At 39.0% G+C, this 26230-nt stretch overlaps 1 protein-coding gene across 8 annotated transcripts in view; it reads left to right on the top strand.

Moving 5' to 3' along the window:
* The first annotated feature begins 7663 nt into the window (after positions 1-7663).
* The window catches only part of LOC111845812 (transcription factor COE3-like), a 107334-nt gene continuing 88767 nt past the window's right edge, over positions 7664-26230 (top strand). For all 8 annotated transcript variants that reach the window (XM_072707122.1, XM_072707118.1, XM_072707117.1 and 5 more), the window contains exons 1-4: positions 7664-8331; positions 17786-17942; positions 20941-21004; positions 22519-22574. In XM_072707122.1, coding sequence (XP_072563223.1) covers positions 8198-8331; positions 17786-17942; positions 20941-21004; positions 22519-22574 — 411 coding nt within the window. In that variant the 5' untranslated portion in view covers positions 7664-8197. The remainder of the gene's footprint in view (positions 8332-17785; positions 17943-20940; positions 21005-22518; positions 22575-26230) is intronic.

The following is a 26230-nucleotide window of genomic DNA, read 5'->3' as shown; positions in this document are numbered from 1 at the left end:
CTGAGCCGGGCCCAGTGGTTTGTAGGGGCTAAACCCGATCTCAGGGGTGATTTGGACACTGGTCTCCGCTTCACTTGAGGTGGGGTGACAGTGGGTCTTCCTCTTCTGCTTTTCCCAGTTGAACCACTATTAATTAAGGCTGTATTTGTAAGGGATGCATTTTCACCGGGGCGTGCGATTTGTGACGCAAACACGTTAAAGCAGGATGGAGGCACCACTAAATCTTTGGGGTCTATTGAAAAAAGCTATAAAATAATGTTTAAATCATTATTTAGAGGCAATATTGCCCTACATGGCCCAATTTTCGAATAGCATCGAAATGCAGCTATGCATGGTAATATCTATACATGTTCTGGCGGAATATTTAGCCAATCGCCCGGATATAAAACAGCTAGATAAAATATATGCAAGCCACATCACGCGTTTGAGTAATTTATGTACCTACAACCCGAAATCGCAGCAATATTGACACCATGCTTGACCCCGTATGAAGAAATCCTGTTTACCGGGGCGTGTATGAATCTTCCTGCGGCACACGGGCGCTCCTGTCCCGCGAGCTTTCAAAAAGGGGGTGGTGACGTTCTAGCGTGTTTGTTAAATTGCAGTAGATCGCTGTAAACGCGTCCTACTTCCGCAGCCATCTTAACATATATCACAACAAATGCACCCATTAGCTGACTGGATTTAAAATAATAGGTAGGTGTACGCTTAATACGTCGGCAGCGACATGAGAAGAAACCAATGAAAGTCAATGGAGTTTGGCCGAGCTGACGACATTTACAACGTTGTAGTGGAAATGTACTCAAGAAAATCCGGCCCTACTCAAAAGTTGGGGCATACACTCAATCTGGTTTTATCATATGGTTTACCTATGTTTAATATTGGCGTGTGTGATGCAGTTTTCTCTGATCATATGCCTTCTCTACATTCTTCCCCTAGGATCTGTTGTAAGAAAATATGGCATTTCTTTCCATCGTTATGCAGATGACACCCAAATCTACGTTCCTTTAAAATGGAAAGACAACAACTTTTTAAAACCATTGTTGGACTGCCTGGATGGCCTTAAATTTTTTTAATTTCAATGAGAGTAAAACCAAGGACCTCATTTTTCACCCAAGTGGGACCAGTGATTCCTCCCACATTAACACAGGTTTCCTGGAACCTTTTGTTAAGTCCTCTACAAAGAATTTGGGCGTGATTATGGATGCCGATTTTAAAATGGAATAACAGATCAGCTCGGTGATAAAGTCAAGCTTCTTTTAGTTAAGACTTTTATCCAAAATCAAACCCTTCTTATCATTTGATGATTTTGAAGTAGCTATATATAGATGTGTTTAATCTCAGCTTGATTACTGTAATGGGCATTAAGCCATGACCACATCACACCAGTACTTGTATCCCTCCATTGGCTTCCTATACAGTTTAGGATAAACTACAAGGTTCTCCTATTCACCTTTAAAGCTACAAGATGACTTGCTACCTAATTAAACTAGGGATCAATGCATCCTTTGAGAAGACGGCACTATGCAATTTAATAATTGGTGAGTGACTGGTGAATAGGAACTTAAGTGATCATGTCTTTTTTTAATATCACAAAAATGTTTACAATTGATAAATCATTACAGCATGCATTTGAATATGCAAACTATTCTGAACATTTTTTCCTCACTTGGTTCACAGACAGTGTGGTAAAGAGCCATGGCGTTACAGAAGCCTCGATTCACAGCTTCATTGCCAACAGACTGAGAAAGTGTAAAGGAAGGCAAGACATGCTTTAAATAATGTTATTATAGCCCTTGTTATAGTCTAAATTAGATTAATATTTTAATATATATTAGTATTATGCACTATGCCCACTTTTGTGTGCATCTTATTTTATCTGTTTTGAAACAGATTGAAAAGCATAATAAATATATTAAAATCAAACTTTGCTGAAATTATGTAGAACACAACACGTGTATTCTACGTGCCAATATCCACATGATTTCGACTTGCAATTTACACCTAATTAACCTGTCTTTTCCAGGTGCTGAAAAACTGCTTTTTCCCACGCCTATTCCACGTATTTGTGCGCGCTGGGGTGTGGGTGTGTTTAATGACATTGTTAGATTAAAAATATCCTTGCTATGACATTTCAGTGTATGTGGTGTACTATACCATGTTTACTGTAAACAGCAGTCACTGTATACAGGAAGGTAGTTTACCATTAGGGAGCCTGTTTATATGCTGTATCAGATAAAATTTCGGTAAACAATCCCTAGTCAGCAATGTTTTTTCATAAGCATACGGTTATAGCTATATGTCATTTAGATTTGACTACCTTGTGCCATATACTGCCTTATACTGGTAGGTAGATCCCCCTCCCAGCTTAGAAAAGAGCACAGCAAAGACTCCAGTGTGAAGACTGTGGCCCATTTTTTTTTTTTTGGATTTGGAGAGACTAACTACTAAGTTGTAAAAACTGCAGAGAGGATCATAGGCTCCGACCTCCCCTCTTTGGACACATTATATACACAGTGCTGTAGGAGGGAAGCCCAGGTCATACTCAGGGTATACTCAGGGTATACTCAGTGATCAACATCACCCAGCATTCTGCCTGTTCAGGAGGAAGAACTTAGGATACAACCTAAGACACCACAGACCAGAGAGCATCACCACCTACAGCACGATTCTACAGCTTTTTCCCAGCCACAGTCAGACTGATGGCTAAGGACATTAACATGAGTAAGAAATACAGCCCCCCCACTTCCCCCATGGACATTACCTGGACAGTTAGCACTCCAAAGAGGCAATCCGACACATCAGAGCACTACAACCTCACTTTCATTCTGTGTCTTCCTCTTAGGTAGTCAAATAATTCTTTCAGTGCAATAGCCTAACAAACATGTGCAATCTATCTATCTATCTATATCTATCTATCATCTATCTATCTATCTATCTATCTATCTATCATCTATCTATCTATCTATCTATCTATCTATCTATCTATCTATCTATCTATCTATCTATCTATCTATCTATCTATCTATCTATCTATCTATCTATCTATCTATCTATCTATCTATCTATCTATCTATCTATCTATCTATCTATCTATCTATCTATCTATCTATCTATCGTTTGTACCTGTCTTTGCCTGCCGGAGGAAATCCACACCATACACAGAAAACATTCCACTAAATATCCTGTAGGTGGCACTCTAACACTTATATAGCATTTATGTATGTATGTCTGTATGTATTTATGTATGTGTACGCACATATTTCTTTGTTTGTTTATGTGTTTATTGATTTGTTTGTTTAATTTAGTATGGGTTAATTACATAATTTCAAACATCCAGTTACATCAATCATGTCTATTATACCTGCAATGGATTATGATATTATAAGTATAGAATGTAAATACATATTAAGGGGCTTATTATCACTTATGGTATAGGCTGGGGGACCGCAAACCAGTTCATGAACGAAGAGCACTAAGAACAGGATCGGTGTAGGAGACTGAAATCTCCGGGTGTTACGGATGATTTCAAACATTAGGCAGAAAAAGGGTCTCTTACATTACATCTGCCATAAACGATTGGTATTTTGTACTCAGTTGGTCATTTATACTGTATGTAACAATCATACTTACCAGTGTATCCCTCACATATATACAGACGCAGCTCTACTTACGAACTTTCAACTTATTAACTTTCAGACATACAAACGAAGAGGACTGTAAGTCCAAATTGTGTTCATTGGGCTCCCGTTTCCTGTCCGCAACATCAATTTTTTTTTCTGCGTGCCAATTTTGCCTAGTATGACTTCTGGGCGCCACTCCCACCGACCAGCAGCGTATCGTGCGGACTCCCAGCATCCTAGTTCTTTGTATTTGCATATACCCTGATGTTGAATAACGACTTACGAACATTTCAAGTTACGAACGGCCGTTCGGAACGTATCTCATTCATGAGTAGAGGAGCGTCTGTATAGTATTTGACAGTTGTTGATAAGTATAAACACAAGAGGGCGACAAACACTTAAATTACTTTTTTAAAGTTGTTAACACTGAGCCAATACAGAACTGCAGTTACCCTCAGGAAGCGCAGTGGATACCCCGGAAGAGGTGCCAGACCCACACAGGGACACACTATGGACTATTTAGAGATGCTAGTTTACCTATTTGAATGCATTTGGATTGCAAAACAATTGCAAATGCAGCTCCATAACCACAGAGAAGGGACAGGATTTGAACCCTCTGTAACCCTATACTAAATCAATAATGCATAATAGACACCCTCATAATGCATTATAATGGTCGGTATAAGAATTAATAAAGCATTACAGCATCTTCTTTTGACAGTCATAAGGCATTATAGTATTGATTATAATACTTCATAAGCACCAATAAAGCTCTCATCTATAATTCACTATAGATACCTTCATAATGAATTAAAATGGTCAGTATAATCATTAAGGATGCTTTGTACTGCATTATGAAGGTATCTATAGTACATTATAGACGAGAGCTTCATAAAACATTCATAGTGCATAATAAATATGGCTATGATGTGTCGTTTTGTAAATATTTATAGAAATATTTATGCTTTAAGAATTCATTATAATGTGTTATGAATGTGTTCATAGATTCTTATAGACATGGCATTTATAGAAAGTGTTACCAAACAGTCAAATCCTAAAAGGGTGATGGGACAGTGGTACTACCTCTACATTTCCTATTATTGAAATGAAATATATGGTTGTAAATTAAGTGTGTCTATAATTTAACCCACTGTCTTCACAAGTGCAATATAGGTTTTAATAAAGCCTTTTTTGGATATATATTTTAAAGTCGTTGTCATTTTTGCATTATGAAATTAGGGCACACACTCAGCTTCAAGTTGTATGTCAGCTTCAACACAGATTTAATCATGTTTGAATACAAGTTTGACTATGAATTGTATACAATATTAATTTAAGCTAAAACATTAACATCTGGGATTCAGAATAAATTCCATCACATGAATAATACATTAACAAATTTCTGTACGTATCAAAAGAGCAAGATGTGATTATTAATTGTGATACATGATATAATACACGTTAAGCAATAAAGCACGCTTAGCATGCTAAATGAATATGAAGTTCAATTTGAAATTATACACATATAATGTCCAAAAAGCTGTATCTGGAAATAATGTGTGAGCCTGATAGGAGTAGCTGTAAGCAAGCTTCAAGGAGCAGTGTGAGAGAGGCAAGCTCCTACATAGGTTCCTTGTGGGTTCTCCATATGCAAAATTGGGACATAACTAAGAGAACAGCCAATTCCAGGAGAAATTAAATGTGGGCAGTGAAAATGGGCTTGGATGACATGAGTAATTGTGTACAGATGTGGGGGACAGTGTGACCCCAAGCATGTTTGTTGAATGATGCAGAAGTTCCCTCGAAATGATCTGAGGTGCTGAAGTCATAAAACTTCAGTGTAACGTACTGATGGTGCCCTGAAACCTTGGCACAAGCGTCAAGTTCTGTGCTGGTTGCCAACGCCCATAAAACCCAAATTCCTCATTCAAGTGGGCAGCACATTTACCACATGCTTTAGAAATGAACGCAGAATCATTTTTGATACTTGACTGTTCCCAAGGAGGTTCTGCAGACTCAGTCTCTTCAGGTTCCGCCACACACCTTGCTTGCTGTCATCTGGTTTTCAGTTACGCACATACTGTACACTAATTTATTATTTTCTTTATTTCATTAATATTCAATGCTATTTTGTTTTTCAGGATTGCATCTGCATACTGTGTATCTTCAGTTTGTTTTAATTAATGAACAAATGAATGTTACCTTTATATAGCGCTTTTCAAGACACCCAAAGCGCCTTACAGAACCAATGGGGAGCCACGTCAACCACCACCACTGTGTAGCCCCCACCTGGATGATGCGACGGCAGGACTGAAAACAGGATGGACCTGTTGGCCACACCAGCACCTCGTCCAGCAGTAACCCAGCATTCCTCATTGGTCTCCCAACCAAGTACTGGCCAGGCCCAAACCTGCCTAGCTTCAGGTTGATTACCTAGTCTGACCAGCAGGTGGTGCAACTGCTCAGCAAGCACTAAATTCACTTGCTTGCCCTATGTGTACCATCTTTGCACCATGTGGGTTTGCACAACATGTATGTTAATCTGTGCAACATGCTGCTCTGTACTGAAGAACTTCCTCCTGGGATGAATAAAGTTTATCTAATGTAATCTAAGAAAAATGTTTCTTTGGTCAAGGGTCTCTCCGTGCCCTACATTTTGTGTATTTGATTCATTTTATTGAAAACATCATGTAGATTATACCACACAACACCACATCCACTGTAGGCCTATGTAATAGCTACGGGGAACCCTAAGTAACACGCACCAAGCAACACATGTAAGGTCACGGCAGCGCAGTCATTAACAGGATTACTGTGAAAAAGAATCTGCTATTACTACTGCGGGCAGTTAATACCGTCAGTAACATTTCGTATGTGCACTATAACAGCAACATAAGAACCACGCAATAAGTTAAATAGGCCAATCGGAGCAAACAAAAAAACAAAGTCACAAAGCAGAGGGACACAGATAACATTATTGTTGATTAGTGGAGAAAATGTTGAATAAATGAGCGACATATATTATTATTTTTTATTATAGGGAACCTTAATGCACGGAAAATAAAATATAAACTATAACACCACGGTGGACAGTTTTTTAGAGCTCCCCCTAAAGGTGGCAGGGGAGGATTTCCGGCGAGCTCGTGTCCATTTCAGGAGAGCCGAGCCCCGGTTGGCCCCCCCTTGTAATTCCAACCATGCTTATTGCTAGTAGCACTGCCACGATCACTCCTGCAGAGTGCCCCTTTATCCTATGTGCGAATGATCGAGCACCTGCTTCCGAAAGAGCTTCTGTACGGTGCTGTTTAGGTTCTACCTTTATGGATCAATCGAGCGTAAAGTTTACAGGAAAAAAGAGCAGATACAAATTACTGCGATAGGCAATACAGACTTAAGGTCTTTGAGACTCAAGGCAAAAGATGCCAGTACGTCTCACGCCGCTGATACGACAAATGAGATTACCCAAATCACAGAGACAAGAGAGATATTTACATTACATGAGTGTGAAAAGGGCGGGTGGCATGGATTTGATGTCAGTGCATCGCAGGACACACGTACACACACGAACAAACACGAAACCAACCTGTATTGATAATTTAGAAACACCGACTGAAGCAGACACATGTTTTTGAACTCCAGAGGAAACCTGCGCAAACACGAAGGGAATATGCCAACTTCCTGCATGCAGAGCTGGGGAATCATACCCACAACTTTGCAGGTGCGAGACCAGTGTACACTTAAATATAATATAACATAAATATACATATAATTGCATGCATGCATTCATACATACACATACATACATAGCTGTTTCTTACGACAGAGCAAACGTTCACATAGACATATATGTCAATCTATATTTATATATGTCGCAATACTCAAAATAAAACGCACTTTAATTTGGAGCAGCGTTTTATGACAATAAAACTCGAGAAGCGCCGATTACCGTTTTTTGTTAATCCCCGTCTAAGGTTCTCCGCCTTTGTTAAAACCACATGTGTTTCCCCAAGAGAACCCGGAGCCTTCGGATCCGAGTGAAGGTCCTCTCCGCTGGGACAGAGGAAACATTAAGAGACGGGGAGGAGGGAATGAAATTTCTTGCTACCCAATCCCTCTTTTCCTCAGGGAAAACAAGCTTTCCCTGGTCCATCCCTGCCTCCTGTTTGCTAATCATTTCATTTTACTCCGTTTTAAAGCTCTGCCGTGTTTTATGCCACTTTCCATTTCACAATCCAATGCGCAAATGTTCTTTGTCTTTCGTGCAAGTTCTTCCATGCTTCGTTAATAGAAAATACATTCAAGATCCCGGCTGATTGTCCTCCTTTGAGATGATCCAGGGATTTTCAACTATCGCTTTTTCGTGACCCTTTTAAAAACTTGAGTCCTGCGCGCCTTGAACTTCGTCTGTGGTTCTCACCTAAAAAAACGGAGATACCGCAACTATCTTTGGATAAAGACTCTGTTTTCTTCTCTTGCTGGAACTCTGGAAGATTGTCTTCTAATTCGTGGAAATTAGGACTATCTAACTGACTTTTTATTTTTTGTTTTAAGGATAAAGTTTTAAGGGCATTTTGATGTTTTCCATTCAAGATGGTCTCCCGCGGGGAGCGCTAACCATGAAGGAGGAGCCGCTCACGAGTGGCATGACACCAGTTCGCTCCTGGATGCAAAGCGCCGGGATTCTGGATGCGAGCGCTGCAGCTCAGAGGTAAAAAGAAGCTGCCCACGCCAACAGCGTGCAGGCCAATGACCTGGCACCTACGATCCAAAATGAAGTGATTTTATACCTGTATCACCGTGTATAGTGGTTAACACATCGCCCAGTTTCGATGGGAAATATTTATGTTCATTCGTCGCACAAATTTCAAGCCTAAACGTCATGTTTGCCGTAGGGATGTAGTTCAATTAATTTTCCTGGGTTTACTTTTATTGCGTTAACTGTCCACAGACGCAAAACGTGCATTTGATGCCAGACTGAAAGTTTCTGACATGAATATATTATATTCTGCAAAGTTAATTCCATTAATATATGTCACGCAGGGATGGATTTGTTTATTGGAATAGCCCTACCTTAATCTGTAGGCGAGTTCGATTTTAACTTAGAGCGAAGATACACAATAAATAACTTAGGTTTCTGCTGTATTTATCCTGTCAGCGATAAATAAAATACGTAGCCTACATAAAATAAAAACAACGATAATAATGACAATTTAAAAATTAACTTTATGGTTTTTTTTTTTTTTTTACCTTTTATGGATTTTAAGGATAATAAAAAGTAAATAGCCGTATTAATATTTGCTACTAGTAAAAGTAGGAATAAACAGAAATTTGTATTCATCAATGTTCAGTAATCAAAGAATTTCGTAAAGCGCATAATTTCTTAATATCTGTAACTTCGACTTCCCTGCCTTCTTTTTGCTTCATCAAAACTTAGGCGCAAAAAATGTACCCATATTTTACACGATGTGCTTCGTCAGACTAACGCATTTTAAATCAATGGCCAGCGTTACGGTTATTACAACCGGGCAATATAAAATTCCTGCGTATGGACGTCTGCTTAGTTATCAGCGACGTTTTGCTCTTCCTTGCTTTATCATGTCATGTAAAATTAACAGAAATTTAGTTAAAAAAAAAAAAAAAAAAATCGGAAAGTGCAATCTCAATTAATATTTCTCAAAACTTCGCGCAATCACAGTAAATGATAGTTGGATGCAAAGATGAGCTCACTGAGCTTAGGCGGGATTGATTGTGGGGAATTTGATTGTCGGCGGTTTGTGCCGACTATTTACATTCATTTTCTGCTTTTGTAAGTTTTAACATAAAATAACCCGAACAATTTCATATGTAGCATGTTATAGACGGTCATAGAAGCATGACTGATCGCATTCAGTACTTGTGGAAAGTATAAAACACTATTTGTGTGTCTCCCCTAACTCTAAAATAAATATGATTATTGATAATAACAGAGGATCAACATGGCTGTACACTTAAGCTATAGCATTTAAGCACTCTACAGCGGCTTTGGGAACTTAATTCAGATACCTAATTGGAGTACCTCCAATCATTTTAGTCATGGATTACAATCATTATTTTTATATTAAGGGGTATTGTGATGATGGATACAAATGTGAAAACAATGTTTTAGAAGCACCCATCTATTTCAGACATTTTTTTTCAAAATATATATGTATGTAAGTAGATATATATCTTTGCCTGAATCGCTTATAATTGATTGCACAGTGAGAAGGATGATACTTAAAATATTAATTGTGCTGGTTCCAGATCAGACTTTTTATTCTAACCTTGAAGTGGACACCTAAACGTCAGTAAGTGCATGGCACTTTGGATGAATGACGTACAGGCCCTGTGTTTGAGAAAGTAAAGTGAATTAGCAATGAAGTAAGGAGAGGTTATACGATTTAAATCTTCTTAGCATCAAGCAGTGGATGCTGAGGGTGTACCGAGTTTGAAAAATTTGGTCTTTAAATGATTCTGCGGCTTATCCCTGATACGTTAATCCCTTGGAAAGTGTAGTTTTATGATACTACATAATATAAATCAATATTGGGTCTCACGAGTCGTGAATCACAACCCTGAACATGATAAGCAATTAGAGGATGGACGGATGGGTAATTGTAGGAGTCAAAGACCTTCCCTATGCCAGCATTACTTGCATGGGAATCAAATGAGATGTATAAGCTGACAAACCAATGTGTCTCAAACAGTGTCTTGAATGAAAAATAAAATCTCTAGTAGAACAGGAAAAGTAATTGACCCTGCCTGTCAGACAGTGGCCATTTGATAATTAATTTAGCAGAAGTGGTGAGACTTTGCTTGCGAAAGCTGTGATTTCTGGGCCTTAAGACAGCTCTCTCAGTCCTTTAGCTGCCAGTGAAGTGTTCATTTAGATATATCATGTAAACCTGCACGGCTTCCACTGTGGATGACTGTGCTTAGCCATGCTGAAGTAAACTATCAATAATCCAAGTTAACTAGCAATAAACAATAGGGTGAAGAGGATTTTTTTACAGAATGTAATACAGTGGTACTATTATTCCCCTTTGGAATAAATCCAACTAGGTATACGTCCTGTTTGTTATAAGTCCAAGGATCTTGAACAGATTCAGGACATATACCGAGGTACCACTCTATAAGGGTTCATGGCATATCTCTAGTGTAAATATTATTATTATTATTATTATTATTTTGAAATATTGATTGGAGCTTTGCTGTAAATCTGTTAATACTTGGCTAATTTAATTGTCATTTCTGCAGTGTACATTTGTACTGAATATTATGGAGCTGCATAAATTGTCTTGAATTTATTTCTCTTCCTCCAATTATGCAGTACCCAGGAACCTTTAGCTACAGTTTGCAACGATCTTTTCAAATGGAAGTGCTTTTTTTAAATTAAACTTAAGGGCATAAGTAGGTGTTCCTCTTTTTGTCATGTTTTTGAATAATATATATGTCCACATGGGTATATACACATAAAATACATATATTTATTTATTAATTAATCAATATAATCTACATTACATTTATACTTTATTTTTCAGCATATTGCACAGTTTTTGATTATCGTTTTATATATATTGTATTTTGTTTTCTATTGCTTAACATTACTGCTATTCCTTAAGGACTTTTCTGTTGCACCGTCCACTTTGCTGCTGTAAAATGCAAATTTCCCACCTGTGGGACTAATAAAAGCTATCTTATCTTATCTTATCTTATCTTATCTTATCTTATCTTATCTTATCTTATCTGATCTTATCTTATCTGATCTTATCTTATGTAAGGCATACACACATTCATACATGGGCTACATAGAATCATGTTCTGACTTCATGATTATCCTTCTCTGAACAGTTGGATACCCCATTAAACTGATAGAACTCATGAGCAAGCTGCCCTATAAAGGACCAGTTTCAGCTGCTGTTGATCTTCTGTTGTTATCAATAGTCATATTTATTTAGAGTTAGAGGAGATGCACAAATAGTATAATCAGTTTTTTTGCAAATACAGAATTATGAAAGTCCAATTCAAAGGGTTGGATTTTTTCCATTATTTTATTTTGTGCTGATGAGACTCTAAGATGACATTTAGCTCCTGCATTTTCTAGGTCAGGGGCGGCAGTCTTATCCGCAAAGGGCCGGTGTGCATGCAGATTTTTGCGATAACCTTTGGTTCAAACCCAGGTGCGAGGACTCTTCAGCCAATCAGTCCTCTAATTAGTAATCTAATTACGGAGCTGCAGCAAAAACCCGCACACACACCGGCCCTTTGCGGATAAGATTGCCCACCCCAGTTCTAGGTCAACTTGTGAGTCATACAGCTAACCATCTGCAGCATAATTACATACATACATCGGCCTCCAGTAAATACATTAACAACAGCGACAATAACTAGCCTGATAGAGTTAATTGGAAACTGTAGATTTTTGTAACACATTATATTGTGAATATACCTATAAATTAATCATTTATAAGTGCATCATATACAATTCGATATTTTAATATAGCAGTTCAAGTTAAGTGTGTTGCCCAAGGATATTACAGCACAGTCTTTTCAGGTTTTGTAGTTCATTAATAATCAACACGCTACCTGCTACAGTATGTCAGACTCTTCTGTGAATGGGACCGAACTGTCTCAGCACAATAATGTATTTCATTTAATGTATCGTTTATTATGAAATCAGCTGTCTGAGATTTTCAGTTTGCAAGATTATGGCAGAGATGATTTTTAAGAGACTGATTAGTCTAAAAACTTCATATCATTATATCCGGTTTTTTAATTGTCATATTTTTCAGTGATATGATGGCATGGTGATGGATGTTTTAGTTTCTTTTGTTTCTCAACAAGACACACTCCAGATAAGACTAAGGATTCATGAGGAGGCCTGCATAAATCTCCTGAAGAGATCTCATTAACATACTCTTACATACTTAACCGTTATGTGACAAGAGACTATTTAGTTGTACATCTGAAGTATTTATGTAGTATTTATAATACTGTATTTGTGTATGCAACAAAATACGTATTTTCTTTTGTTTTTCAGACATATGAGACACAGACTGTGCAAATATCTTGATTTTAATTACGCGAATAAACTGGGTGTAACAGCATTCACTTATCAGGGTTCCAAACTTGACAAACGGTTTAGGTCAGATGTACAATTATTTTTATTTACTGATGTTTGTGATTACTTCACAAACCACATAATTTCAGTTTTTTTCTTTTGTTATTATAATATAAAATTTTACTTCAAAAGTGCAGGTTCACTTATTTTGTTTTGGGCTAAGAGAATCACAAAAAGATATTACAATGAAAGCATAATGGGACAGTTACCTTAGAAGTAAATGACATAAAAGGATCTTCTGGAACAGGATTTGAGTTGGGTGCTGTTTTTTAGAATGGGGATATTGGATTAAATATCAAGCAATGACCATGTTAAGGAGTAGCAATAGTACTTTTATGTATATTTTATATTGTGTTTATTTTTAGTTGTATTTTTATTTGTCTATATATATATATAAACACACACACACGCACACACACACACACACACCAAACCAAACCAAATACAAGTCTTTTGACATTTTTAGTTTTTTGATTGCATTCACAGATCTTTGTGGGGACCTGAAAATGGTCCCCACAATGTAAAAAAACAGGTGTTAATTACATTGTGGGGGACATTTGGTCCCCACAATGTAATATAAAACTAATCCACACATACACATATATACACAGCAATTCTAGAATCTCCCATGCAAAAATAATGGCAGATATATGCTATATGGACAAAAGTATTTGGACACCTGGCCATTACACCTACAGGAACTTCTATGACATCCCATTCTGAATCCATAGCCATCAATATGGAGTGCCCCCCTCCTTTGCAGCTATAACAGCTGCCACTCTTCTGGGAAGGCTTTCCACAAGATTTTAGAGTGTGTCTGTGGGAACTGTTGCCCATTCATCCAGAAGAGCATTTGTAAGGTCAGGCACTGCTATTTGACGTGAAGGCCTGGCTCACAATCTCCATTCTAGTTCATCCTAATGGTGTTCGATGGGGTTGAGGTCATGACTGCAGGCCAGTCGAATTCTTCCACACCAAACTCACCCAATCACGTCGATCTTTATGGATCTTACTTTGTGCATTGGGGCAGAGTCATGCTAGAACAGAAAAGGGTCTTATCCAAACTGTTCCCACCAACTTGGAAGCAGTTGGAAGAATTGTCCAAAATGTCTTGGTATGCTGAAGCATTAAGAGTTCCCTTCACTGGAGCTAAAGAACCAAGCCCAACCCCAGAAAAACAACCACATACCATTATCCCTCCTCCAGCAAACTTTACAGCTGGCAGAATGTTGAGCTCTTCAGAAGGTCTCAGTACTTTTGTCCAAATAATTTATGTGTACATAACTACTTTAGTTCAATTCAGTTAAGTTCAATTTTATTTGTATAGCGCATTTTCACAACATTACATTGTCTCAAAGTGCTTTACTTTATCCCTGCCCAAAGCCCCTAGTGAGGAAGCCAGAGGTGACAGTGGCAAGGAAAAACTCCCTAGAAGGAAGAAACCTTGGAGTCCCAATTCACACTGTCCCAGTTATAACATTTGAGGGGGGGGGGCAGGCAGGTGATGGCAGGCAGGTGCTGGTGCTGCTTCTGATGGCAGGACGAACAGTGGTACAGCAGCAGGGCATGAAGGAGAGACGTCACAGGCAGAAGGGCGAGCAGGTCGGAAAGACGTCTCAGGTAGTGGAGATGTCGCTGGCAGCAGGGTAGGTAGAATATCTTGATAATTTGGGGTCTCCAGGCAGCATGACCCAGGAGGGATAGGGGAGATAAAATGTGCAATTAGCCAAAGTAGGTGAGACTAGAGGCAGTGCAAACAGTTAGGTGAGTGCAGTATGTAAGGTTATGGTAGCGTAAGTAGGAGGGAGAGGCAGGTGGGAATGCAGGCATGGGGAGTCCCTGAAACGTCAGCACTCCACTTTTACAAGGGGGTGCAGGTAGTCTTTTTTTAATAAAAAATTTGTAAGAATTATGGATGATTTCATGGCATAAGTAGACTGTAGTCACAGGACCCTGACCAGGATCAGCATTCAGGGATGGACGGATGGATGGATGGATAGATGGATGGATGGACGGACGGACAGATGGATGGATGGCATACACTGTATCAGATTTCTGGTGCTGCCACTGTTGTGTGGTACCAAACACATAAATTGCATATTGCCATTTTTGTCCAATGTTAATCATTCACCACACTCTCTGAAAAAACGAAATGGACTCTGAGGAACATTTCTGTACCATTGATGGGACATTAATGCTATTTGTACCTTTGGGATGTTCCTCAGAGTCCATTTCTGTACCTTAAAAGGTACAATTATAAGGGATCAGCCTCAGTGACAAGCAACGGTACAAATTCTTTTTTCTGAAAGTGCCTTTCACAGAAAAGCTGCTGGATGTATTAATCTGCAAAGGTGTTGTTGTCTCATACCTAAAATCAACAAAGTCTTGTTTAAATCTCACATAACATTGAAATAGAGCATCTACTAACATTTTTGTCTGGTCATTTTGAGCCACAAGGTGGTGTGGTGGATCAGTGACTAGTACAGTTGTTTTTCACCTGCAGAGTTTGAGTCCCACCCGAGACTTTGCTAAGATCTTGCACGTCCTCCCCGCATTTGTGTAAGGTACTTCCTGCAGGGAAACAGCACACGGCTCGGTGAATTTGTAGTTTTCAAATTGCCCATAGTATGTGAGTATGCGACTAAGAATGATTGGATGTCCCAAAAATGGTGTTTCCAGCGCCCTGTCCAGCACATTCTGGGATAGTCCCCAGGCTCACTGTAAGCCCGCACTGGATAAGTAACAGTGGAAAACGGATGGATTTTAAGTCACAATATATATTGTCATTTTCTTTGAAGATTTATGGTTCAGGTAAACATTCAGTCAAGCTGTCAAAGTGGTCACAGGGATGGAACATGCCTCAGACAAACCTGAAACTAAAAACCTCTAGGAAACTGAAGAATAAACCACTTCAATAGGATCAAGTAAAACCGTAACCTGTGCACATGCCCCTAAAATACAAGTTAGCCTGTTCAGTTTGCATTCTCAAGTTAAGTCTTCCAGCATGCAGCTGGCCATGTTTACCTCTGGCAGGTTAATCAGTCCCATTAGGGCCAGCTGGGCTTTATTCACTGAGGCAAATTCAGGGCTAGTGATTAATCTTCTTGACAACACTAAATTGTCTAATGGTAGCCCTGTACCACTGGTTGCCTGTTCAGTTCCCCAGAGAAGTACTGCTGTTTATCCTTGGGCAAGATATTTAAATTGCTTGAGTAATGTATCCAGTTCTATTAATGAGTAAAATCGTGTGTTAGATAAAATCACAAGGCGGATTCCATGTTCAATTGCTGTAAGTATTATTAGTTTTGGTCAGCATACGCTGGTAAGTTTGAAATGACAGCAGCTCTGATCTGCACTAGTTACTTATTGGTGATTCTGCCTGTATCAGATTTTTTTCCAGCAAACACAAGATCACAAGTGTCAGTAGTATTATTGTCACCAGAAGCTGATCTATCCATTCCTCCAATGCAACAGAAGGTTGCAGACAGTTCATTTCAAGGATCACAGGACAGGACAATACTGTGATCTATATGTCAGCCTCTGGCATAGCGCACTCACACACAATCACTTGCTATGGACAACTAAGAGAAGCAAGTTCACTTAAATTGCAGTGTCTGGATGGAATCTGGGTAGCAGTGGGGAAAACATGCAGAATCCACACGCAAACAGACGTGGGTATGAAGCCCACCACCCTGGAGGTGTGAGCCGCAGTGCGATGAAAGATACTTATTTTAATTCCTTTTTAATATAAACACTGCACTGCCTGTTAGTTCATCATTAATTAGTTATGATGGTTTGTGTATTCCATGCAGGAACTATATTAGTTAATTAATTAGTCAACTGTTAACTAACATAATTCCTGAATGGGATACATGAACTGTCATGATTGATTAATGATGAACAAGCATGGGATCAGTACATAACTAGCACTTAGTTACTGGTTAATTCATGCATTAAGTAAGTGTGTACTACTACATTATTTGTGTCCCAAAGTGTAGCCATTTTAGTTTTGTGGCATATAACTTTTAAACTACTTTATCAAAACTTAGGTTAGAGTATGTCTTATTGGCATGTTTGAACTGGGGGGGGGGGGCAGCCTATGTTGCCATATGCATACTTTTTCTGGGTTCACAACACAATTAAGCAAAATAAGGGCATAGTTTATACAATCATGTTGGATTTTATCACTCCTGTCTTAATTATTGTACCAACGTGTGCTTGCATACATAGAATATACCGTTAAATAGAAATCTCATTGCAGATATAAAACCCTACCATCAACTGTGTTTACTGAGATGAGTAAATTCTTAGTAATAAACACACCTTGCAACCAAGGCCGTAGCCATGGGGTCAACACTGGGGTTGGGGGGGGGGGGGGGCAAGGCTGTAGTTGTAATATATACTGGGGGAACATTGAGAACACATCCGAATATTGGGGGGGGGGGGGTTATCTGAGTGTGTGTGCTCTGCAATGTCCTGCATCCTATACAAGGTGTTCCCATGTTCTCCCTGGGGATGCCTGCAGACTCAGTGACCAATGAATGACACTTGTCTGTTCATTTATTTATTTTTATTATACTGTTAATAGCCTGTTATCCAACAGGATTCAGCAATGTGTTAAAAATATATATGCAAATTTTAATTTCAAAAAGGGATTCATGATAATATCAAGTGAAGAAAAAGTCAAATCTGAATTAATTAAGTGAATCTGACTGAAGCTGTGCACTGGACAGTGGGGAGTGGAGAAGCTCACGGCCTGCGTCGCTTTTCTTAGGTGCCCCCTATGCTGAGCAGGCTTCGTATTGCAAAACAAGAAAGTGCACGTGTAGCAGCCCCCACATGCAGGGATTTTGGAAGTGACTGATGGGTTTGCTAAGTGGAAACAGATGCCAGTAACTGGAATTGGGGAAAAAATGTTTGCAGGCCATGTGCTTATTGTGCAAGCATGAAAAAGAAACGGAAAAAGCAAAAGAGCAAACAATTGTCTAACTGTATGCCCCCCCCCCCCCCTTACCTCCCACAGTGGGGTGGGCCTGACCCGAGCCCATTTTGAGAAGCAGCCTCCTTCTAATCTGCGCAAGTCCAACTTCTTCCACTTCGTCTTGGCGCTGTATGACCGGCAGGGCCAGCCTGTGGAGATTGAGAGAACGTCCTACATGGACTTTGTGGAAAAGGACAAGGTAAGCTGTGTGACATCATCGCCCAGGCGTCCATCAGGAGTGCCTGAGTGGCTCCAGGTTAAAGTGTTCGACTGTCTAAGACCCTTTGTCAACACTCCAGCAGGACTGAGTGTCCCTGCCATCTTCTGTAGATGTAGATTAATAGGAATAAACATTTAAAAATATTAAATCAGTAACACTTTACTTGATGTGACACAAATACTTAGTTGTAACTCAGTTACTACTGAAGAACAAATTACAAACAATTCTAGTAGCTACTTGGGATAAAAGATGCGTCACAATTAATTAATAATGAAGAAACATGAGACCAGTATTTCACCTGTGTTATTCAGTACTTGTTCCTTCAGTAGTGTCACAAAGGTTTACAGAATTAACAGATGTAATAACATATATAGTAACTGCTTGAAACAAAATGTCAATTTGTTAATAATGAATGAACATCAGTATGTAACTAATACTTAGTTTGTGGTTAACTAATACATAAGTAATAGTGTAATATTACATTATTTGATTGTCTTCAAGTGAACTCACCATTAATCTAATAATTTCAGTTAGCACTCATGCAAACACAATTTACAACCATACACGTCAACTCTGCACGAGCCTTCCACCTGCTTAAGCTATCTGTGCTTATTTTTCTAAATCTTTTCAGTATTGCTGTTTTATTGAAAAAAATGACATTATGGAAGGTGATATTTATTCTGAATGATGCTGAACATTCAGCATCACCTGATGTAAAGTTACGGACTTTGAGGGTGCTTGCAGGGTTTATAAAGTGTCTACTTAAAGATAAAATAACCTTCTCATCCATCTTCCAGCCAGTTATGCAGGGGGGGTCTGATGCCTGTCTAAGTCAGCAGAGGTCACAAGGGAGGGGCGCACTGTGGATGGGATCCACACAAATTCACAAACTATGCCCATACAGTCATTATTTTTTATTAGGTAATTCTGGCTAGAAACATAGCAAAACATCAATTAGTTTAGATGAATTGGAAACAGATTTATTGAAATTTTGAAACCATTGTGTCATAAGGGAATGGCATTTTAAATATGACCTGCTGAAGGCTGGAGATGTTTTTTCTCCCTACATCTTCTAGCCAGTTGTCCTGGTCAGTGTCTTGGGAGGCCTAGACCCTGTCCCAGTCCATCACAGGGCACATACAGTCATACACTTATGGGTAGTTTACAGGCACTAATTAGCCTAACTATACATCTTTGGGCTGTGGCAGCATCCTGGAGTCTCCCGTGTAACACAGGGAACACATGCGAATTTCACACATGCAGAGTGGAGGCAGGATTCGGACCCACAACTGAGAGTGTGGGGTAACAGTGGTGGAGAACCTTGGCCAGAGAAGTTTCAATAGTTTTAATATTTTCACTGTATTTAAATGACTAGTATGTTTCTTCATACTACAAGCATCCAGCACACACATACAATTACCTATAGCTCTTTGTGTAAATGACATTATGGACAAAATGTTGTGTGTTATAGAATAGAATAGAATATTCCTTTAATGTCCATCAAATTTACATCAGATGGAAATTTATCTTTAACAGTGACGTAAGCACACAATACAGACAAGACTATACACAATAAACATATATCAATACAACTAAATATAAATAAAATATGTTAAAATCAAAAGCTATCTGACAAAAGAAAATAAGGTAATACAATACAGTTATGTCCATCTATTTATTTTAACCTATAAACATCCTTCGTTTTCCTATAATTTTAATGATGGTACAGTATGTGTAGTTACTTAATAATTAGTCTTTCTTGTACATCATTCATTGACTATTTTCCCTTTAATTTGTAGTAAAGTGAGTTTATATTCAGTATTATCAACTTTATCGCTTCTGTAATATTTGTAATAATAATATCCACAATTCACCCTTGTGGTGACGAGGCAGATTTTAGGGCATAAATACTTAGTTTCATTGTGAGCTCATTGTTTCCAGTAGATACAGTCCTATGCAATATTAAGGTTGTATTCTGCACCGTCAGCATTTTAAAAATATCATTTTTTATTTTGAAAGAGGCGGATAAAAGTCAGACAGTTATGTCTGGTTTCCTAATAAACTGTTTTTCTGCACTTTTAATCTTGTACATCTGTTGTTTATATTATTTTGACATCTATATACATTAAGCACAGCATAAAATGACATGTCAAACAGACCGGCGGTTCAGGTGTTTTGTGAAATACTTTTCTTTGTGAACAAAAATAAGCTCATCTGGGAATTAATATTTGAAGTATTCTACTTGTTTTTTTGTTTTTCATCACCTGAATGAGAGCTTTCATATGCGTGCAGGTGGTGAATGAAGAGTGGTCTGATACAGTTTTGTTTTTTGTTTATTCTTTGTTCGTAGTCAGTGGTTTGCAGTCCCTCGTCTCTACCGAGTAGTTGTAGCAAACAGGCATTCGTTTGTTAGTTCAAAATCTGTGTCCATTTTTCTTGCTCTTTATAGATATAAAACTAGGCAATCTAACAAATTATAACTGTTAAATGTATGAGAAATTTCTGGAGCAGCCCGAGGCTGAGGTTAACTGCAGTGTACCTGCATAAATAGGTGATTGTAATGGCTAATGAGATTTAATGCAGCAACGGTGAGGTTAGTAATGCGTTTTGTGAAATACTAGCGACATTAATTTGCTATTGATTGGATTGGATGAATTTTAAATACATTCCTGGGCAAAAAAAGGGCCAAAGCTTAATATTGTGCGATTTTGGCCCATTATTTTCGCCCTGGAGTTTATAATAAGACACAAGATTGTAAAAAAATATGCATTCTTTTTTTTTTGTTTAATTATGTTTTAATTATAAAATGATGGTTCAACCTCTGAAAGGAGCAATTTGAGTTCATTTTTCCAGAATCTCCACAAAAGGATGATAGTCCAGACAGAGAAATACTCACCAGATACCTGATCATTTATACGTGAGGCTGTTGAGGCGGGAGCTGTGTGTTTCTCATGGAGGGGGTGTTTGCCTTTTGCAGGAGTATAATGGGGAGAAGACCAACAATGGCATTCACTATCGACTTCAGCTTCTCTACAACAATGGTAAGAGCAGGTCACTTACTTGGTTCTGGTGATGGTTCTCATTAATGGAAAAACTAGATTGATGACGTAACCAATGTCATGCTTTATATTTGCGGTCGATAGTCTCATAAATTGCAGGCAGCTGTATATGCAATTTTCCTGTTCTTTTTAAACCATAAACTATATCTTTCTACTACCACTTTACAATAAGGCTCCCTTTGCCACTTATAAATGGTAGTAACTCATTAATAAGAAGAAAGCTGTGGTATAACTTGCTTATAACTGTCTAGTAATGATTTACAAAGTGTTATAACCTAATTAATAACCTGCTTATAAACTATTCATAAACACTGCATATGGGTAGCCTTACTGTAAAGTGACACCAATTAGTCTAATTAAAGTAATTGCTGCCATCCAAGGTAATATATGTGAACGTTTGCTTTACTTATTGTAGTGTGCAATGTTTTATAAAAATTTATTTAAGTATTATTTTACTATTACAACCCTTGCAATAGCTGTACAGTGTTACGAATATTTTGGTTGCTCATCATTATTGTTTGAGTGATTGTAGCCCTTGCAAACAGAACTGGTGTTTTATAATATTGAAAGTGTAGAAATGTACCCCTAATAAATTCTTCATCTGAATGTTGATCACACTTTCATCCTAGACCAATTTGTGTATCTCAATATTAACATGCATTCTTATTCCCTGGTATACCAAGTGATACCCAGTTTTAAACAGTTACTTCTAACACGTGTAGCATTGCTATAATGACATCTCATCAAAGATTTGCTGGGCTGATTGTCACTTTGTGACTTGGACTGGCTCTGGATAACAATAGTTATTGGAACTGGAGTTGCTTGGATAAATTAATAGGATCTCTTTGCACTGAAAAAGGCTGGAGGCTGGAGATTTAGAATTGCATCAAGAGGGGATTCAAACGTTGTCTCTTCCCACTGTTGTTACTAAGCATATACTGTATTAATTAAGCAGTTGTGTCTGTGGAAGACGACAAAATAGATCAGCATGACATTTTTATCATGACACATTGTTGTTCTCAGTTTGCAAGAATGTGTTTGTTTGTGGGGTGGAACACATACCAGGAGTCTCTGTAATTTGTCCATTTTGCTTTAAATAATAACACTATGTAAATTTATGCCAGCTGTTTTAACTCTGCTGATAATGGAAGGCTTCTGAATGAAATAATCCTGGAATGCGTTATTGATGATACGTGTTTTTATAGTAAAGTAAAATCCAATTCTTCCATCCACTTATCCAGTTGAAGGTAGTGTAAAATACAGACACCTTCTCAGGATGCACAGTGTACCAGCCAGGGTGCAGCACCAATCAGTCCATCACGGAGCACAAACATATATTAGTTCATAGTTATTATTAGTTGTTGTCACCTGCCAAATCATTCAAACTTGAGAGATGGGAATGTATTTTAATTATTGTCTGTTAACCTCCAACTGCCAGCTGAACTTCTGCAAGACTTTTCACGGTTCTAATTATATCGTGTTCTTTCTTCTTGTAGGCATTAGGACAGAGCAAGACTTGTATGTGCGCTTGATAGACTCAATGACCAAACAGGTAAGACCAGTAACGTCATGCTTTTGCAAATGTGCATTTAACTCCGAATGAATGTTTTAATACAAATTTAACCCCAATAAAATAAACCAATAATATATATTTAAAAATTTTTAGTATAGCTACATTATTTATAAAATGAGGAACTGTCATAAAAACCATATATCCATTTTCAAAGGTTTTGAATAGCTAGTGCCACTTAGGGTGGCTGCCAGAGTGTGGTATAGGATTTTTATTATGCATATGAAATGCACTGAAATGTGGAAAACCTTTAATAAAAAATGACCAGTAAAAATACTGACTGTGTATTTTGGTATATAAGAATTTCAAGCAAAATATAAAACTCTAAATAGGGGGAAAAAAAGAACTTACAAGTTAGCACTAATATAAATGCAAACTTCACAATACAGTACATTTGCGGTTTTGCAAAATGAATAAAACTTCAATTTTGTACCTTCATACTGTTCAGCTGAGGCTGATCAGGTGATCAGTATCACAGATACTTACTCAAACACCAAATATAAAACCTAAAGCCAAAAAAACTAAAGACAGGTGACAGGTGCTCCACCCTGTTTCAGTGCCCAGCTTGTGCACACACACACATTCCTCTGACTGCTGGCTTTATATTTGTATAGGAAAGCTTCATGCTCATGGTGGCATTCCTGAAAAAACAAAGAAAAACGACACGTTACCAGTCACTCAATATAAACGACTAATGTCTACGAAGCGCAACGTGACCTTTTGTAAAAAAAGTCATCAAACTGGCAACAATGGGCTCTAAAGCCATCGACTCGCATGTCAGGGACGTCATTCAGTTGTTTGCCAGTCCTGTAAGTACAACATCTACAGATGGGCCTACACCCGCTTTGGTAGTGTCTCCGGATCCCACGACAAGCAATGTCTTCAGTACATTCTCCTCAACCGACACACTAAAAGCAGAAGTGCTATGGGCTTTGCAAACGGTTAGCCGACATCACTCCTATACGTCCAATGATGACATTCACACTGTGGTGAGCAATTTGCTGGGACACAGTTAGTAATTGTAGGAAGTTGTGGCCTACATACTCTTCACAACTCATTCAATCATCCCAGTGTGGATGGTGGAGAAAGTGCTCAAAGCACTATATTGACTTTTCCACTCTGCACCAACCAGAAAAGAGGACTTCACAGCTGCAACATCATCCTCAAGATTCCCTCCACCTTTCTGTGGCCATCTGTGGCTCGAAAATTTGCCAGCTGTCGAAGGAGCATTGGAAGTCTGACCCTCTATTGTGAAATATTGACTTGGTGAAGTCAAAATAGGTGACAAACCCAGGGACGTCTTCTTTTGACTGCATTTGTCAAGCTCGAATGGATCCCTTTCTTCTGGCCGAACTACATTTTTTCATGGCCCTATCACGAGCATTTCAACCATTTCTGGCTAAATACCAGACAGGTGTTCCCATGATGCCCTTCCTTTGGAAGGACTTGGCAGATTTGATCTGGGTAAATATTCACCACCACAGTAACAACAGCAATAAATGAACATGCAAACACGCACATGTTAACTTAACTCTAATTTTATGTTCAGACTCTCCTTCAACGCTTCATCATTCATTTCATTACCTAAGACACTGTTAAAGAGTCAAAAGACAGATCGAAAGCTATTGCATTTGTTATCACACACAAGTCGCATTGGGGGAATGCATTATTTTCATTGATGTCCATTATCTCAAAAACTAGAACAAATTCAGCAAAATTAATGTGATTTTTGAATTCAGCGCCCTCAACATACCCTGAATCCATTAAAAAAACTTGGCACCCGGAAAAAAAAATTTTTTTTTGTAGACCTGTGTTATGTGTAATATACTGTATATATAAAACATTAACCAGTGGTCCCATGTAAAACGCTACAGCGCCAGGTCCATTAGTCCAGTTCCATTGCTTTTATCAGACATGCAGCATTGCCTGTACTTATGAATGCAAGATGTTCCTCTTTCGGTTCCCATTCCTACTTGTGACCATCAGAAAATAAGACGATAAACGTCGGCTTTTGAACTTCCATCCATCATTGATGAAATACAGCGTCACACTAATCCGAAGCTTGGATATTCACGGAAGCTGACAAAGGTATCGCAAAACTGCATCATCATTTGCGTCAGCTTCAGCATGCCTAAAAACACAGCCCTAGTGGCACGAATGACACACAACGCGACTATTCCAGTGTTCGCACAAGTGATGAGGTTTCCATCCCTCATTGTGAAGTCCAGGGTAAAATAATAATAATTGAATAGGGCACATTTGTCTCAAGCTGCCTTATGCTACCAGGAGTACAACTACATGTGTCACAAAATCAACGTACAACTTTGCCATCAGGTCTTGCCAGCTTGTTGCACACATTGAAACAGCCAGACTGTGGATTTTTCTGTAACATTAGTGCCTTTAGGTCAGGTACCGCAGGTGTGCTGCTGCCCTTTATTTTGCACCCCCGACCCCCACCCCCGACCCCCACCCCCGACTGCGGCTGTAAACTATCGTCTGGGGAGCCTGCTGCTAAACAAACGCATGTTCCGGAGACCAATCGATGTGCTTAATGTAACAGCTATAGCCTTAGTGTCGAATCCCAGTCTGACTGACTTATGGGCTGAGTGGGGGCCAGTTGCTCTCGCGCACCCACAGCGGTGCTTATCGATTCCACTCTTCCTGCCTGCTTCTGCTGCTTGGTTTACCCCCAAGCAGAGATTCTTCAATGACCACCTGACATGTGCTCAGCAATATACATATTTTTGGGTTCCTGTGTACCTACATACTGAGACCCCCCCCCCCCCCCACACTGTTGACCTGCTATATGCTTGCAATAGGAGAGCAAGAATGACATTGCCCCCTCTCCCCAAATAAAAGGAAAACATTATGGTTAGCCTTGTGCTAGGTGGAATTATTGTTTTCTTTGGCCAATTCAAGCTAAGTCCACCTTTTGATTATCCTAGTTAAGGTCATGCAGGAGCCTAGATTTGCGCAGGGCACAAAATTGAGGTCCTGCCTGGATGGGATGCTTATCCATCATAGGGCTATTATATATTTATTATATTCCTCACAGAACTGGTGTGTGGGTCAACAGGCTAACTCTCTCTACCTATAATCTGAAGGTCACCAGTTCAAGCCCAGCTGCAGCAAAATAATTACATATCTATGAGCTGATGGGGAAAGCCCTTAGCCTCTCTGCCCCCCCCCATCTGCCGAAGGCTTCCCTTTGTCGCCAAGCTTTAAGGTTGACTTGTTGCCTATCCTATCTTGGTCTACAGACCTATACACAGGTGACAGCAGGCTTGGAGGTTGCAGCTCAGACTGAGCCAGCGGGGATATGGGTCTTGCCCAAATTTGTCACATAATTTAGACCCATGACCTTCCAATCACAGGATGGGAGTCATAACTCACAGTCCTGCACACCACCCCTGGTGAAATATATGCTTTTTAATTAAGCCTTCATCAATTCCGGGTGCATTGTGTCCCTGTACCTCTGGTTTGAAGGTTGCTGGTTTGAGTCCAGCCTCAGCATGTCTGTGGATCCTTAAGCGAGACCGTTAACCCCCAGCCCCCTGGGTGCTGTTATAGGTGGCTGCCCCTTGCAGGCAGCTCACTGTCATCTACAGAAAGCAAGTTGGGGGAGAGATGAAAAGAAT

Source organism: Paramormyrops kingsleyae, chromosome 25 (assembly GCF_048594095.1).
Source record: "Paramormyrops kingsleyae isolate MSU_618 chromosome 25, PKINGS_0.4, whole genome shotgun sequence".
Lineage (NCBI taxonomy): Eukaryota > Metazoa > Chordata > Actinopteri > Osteoglossiformes > Mormyridae > Paramormyrops > Paramormyrops kingsleyae.
This window is presented reverse-complemented; position numbering and strand designations above follow the sequence as displayed.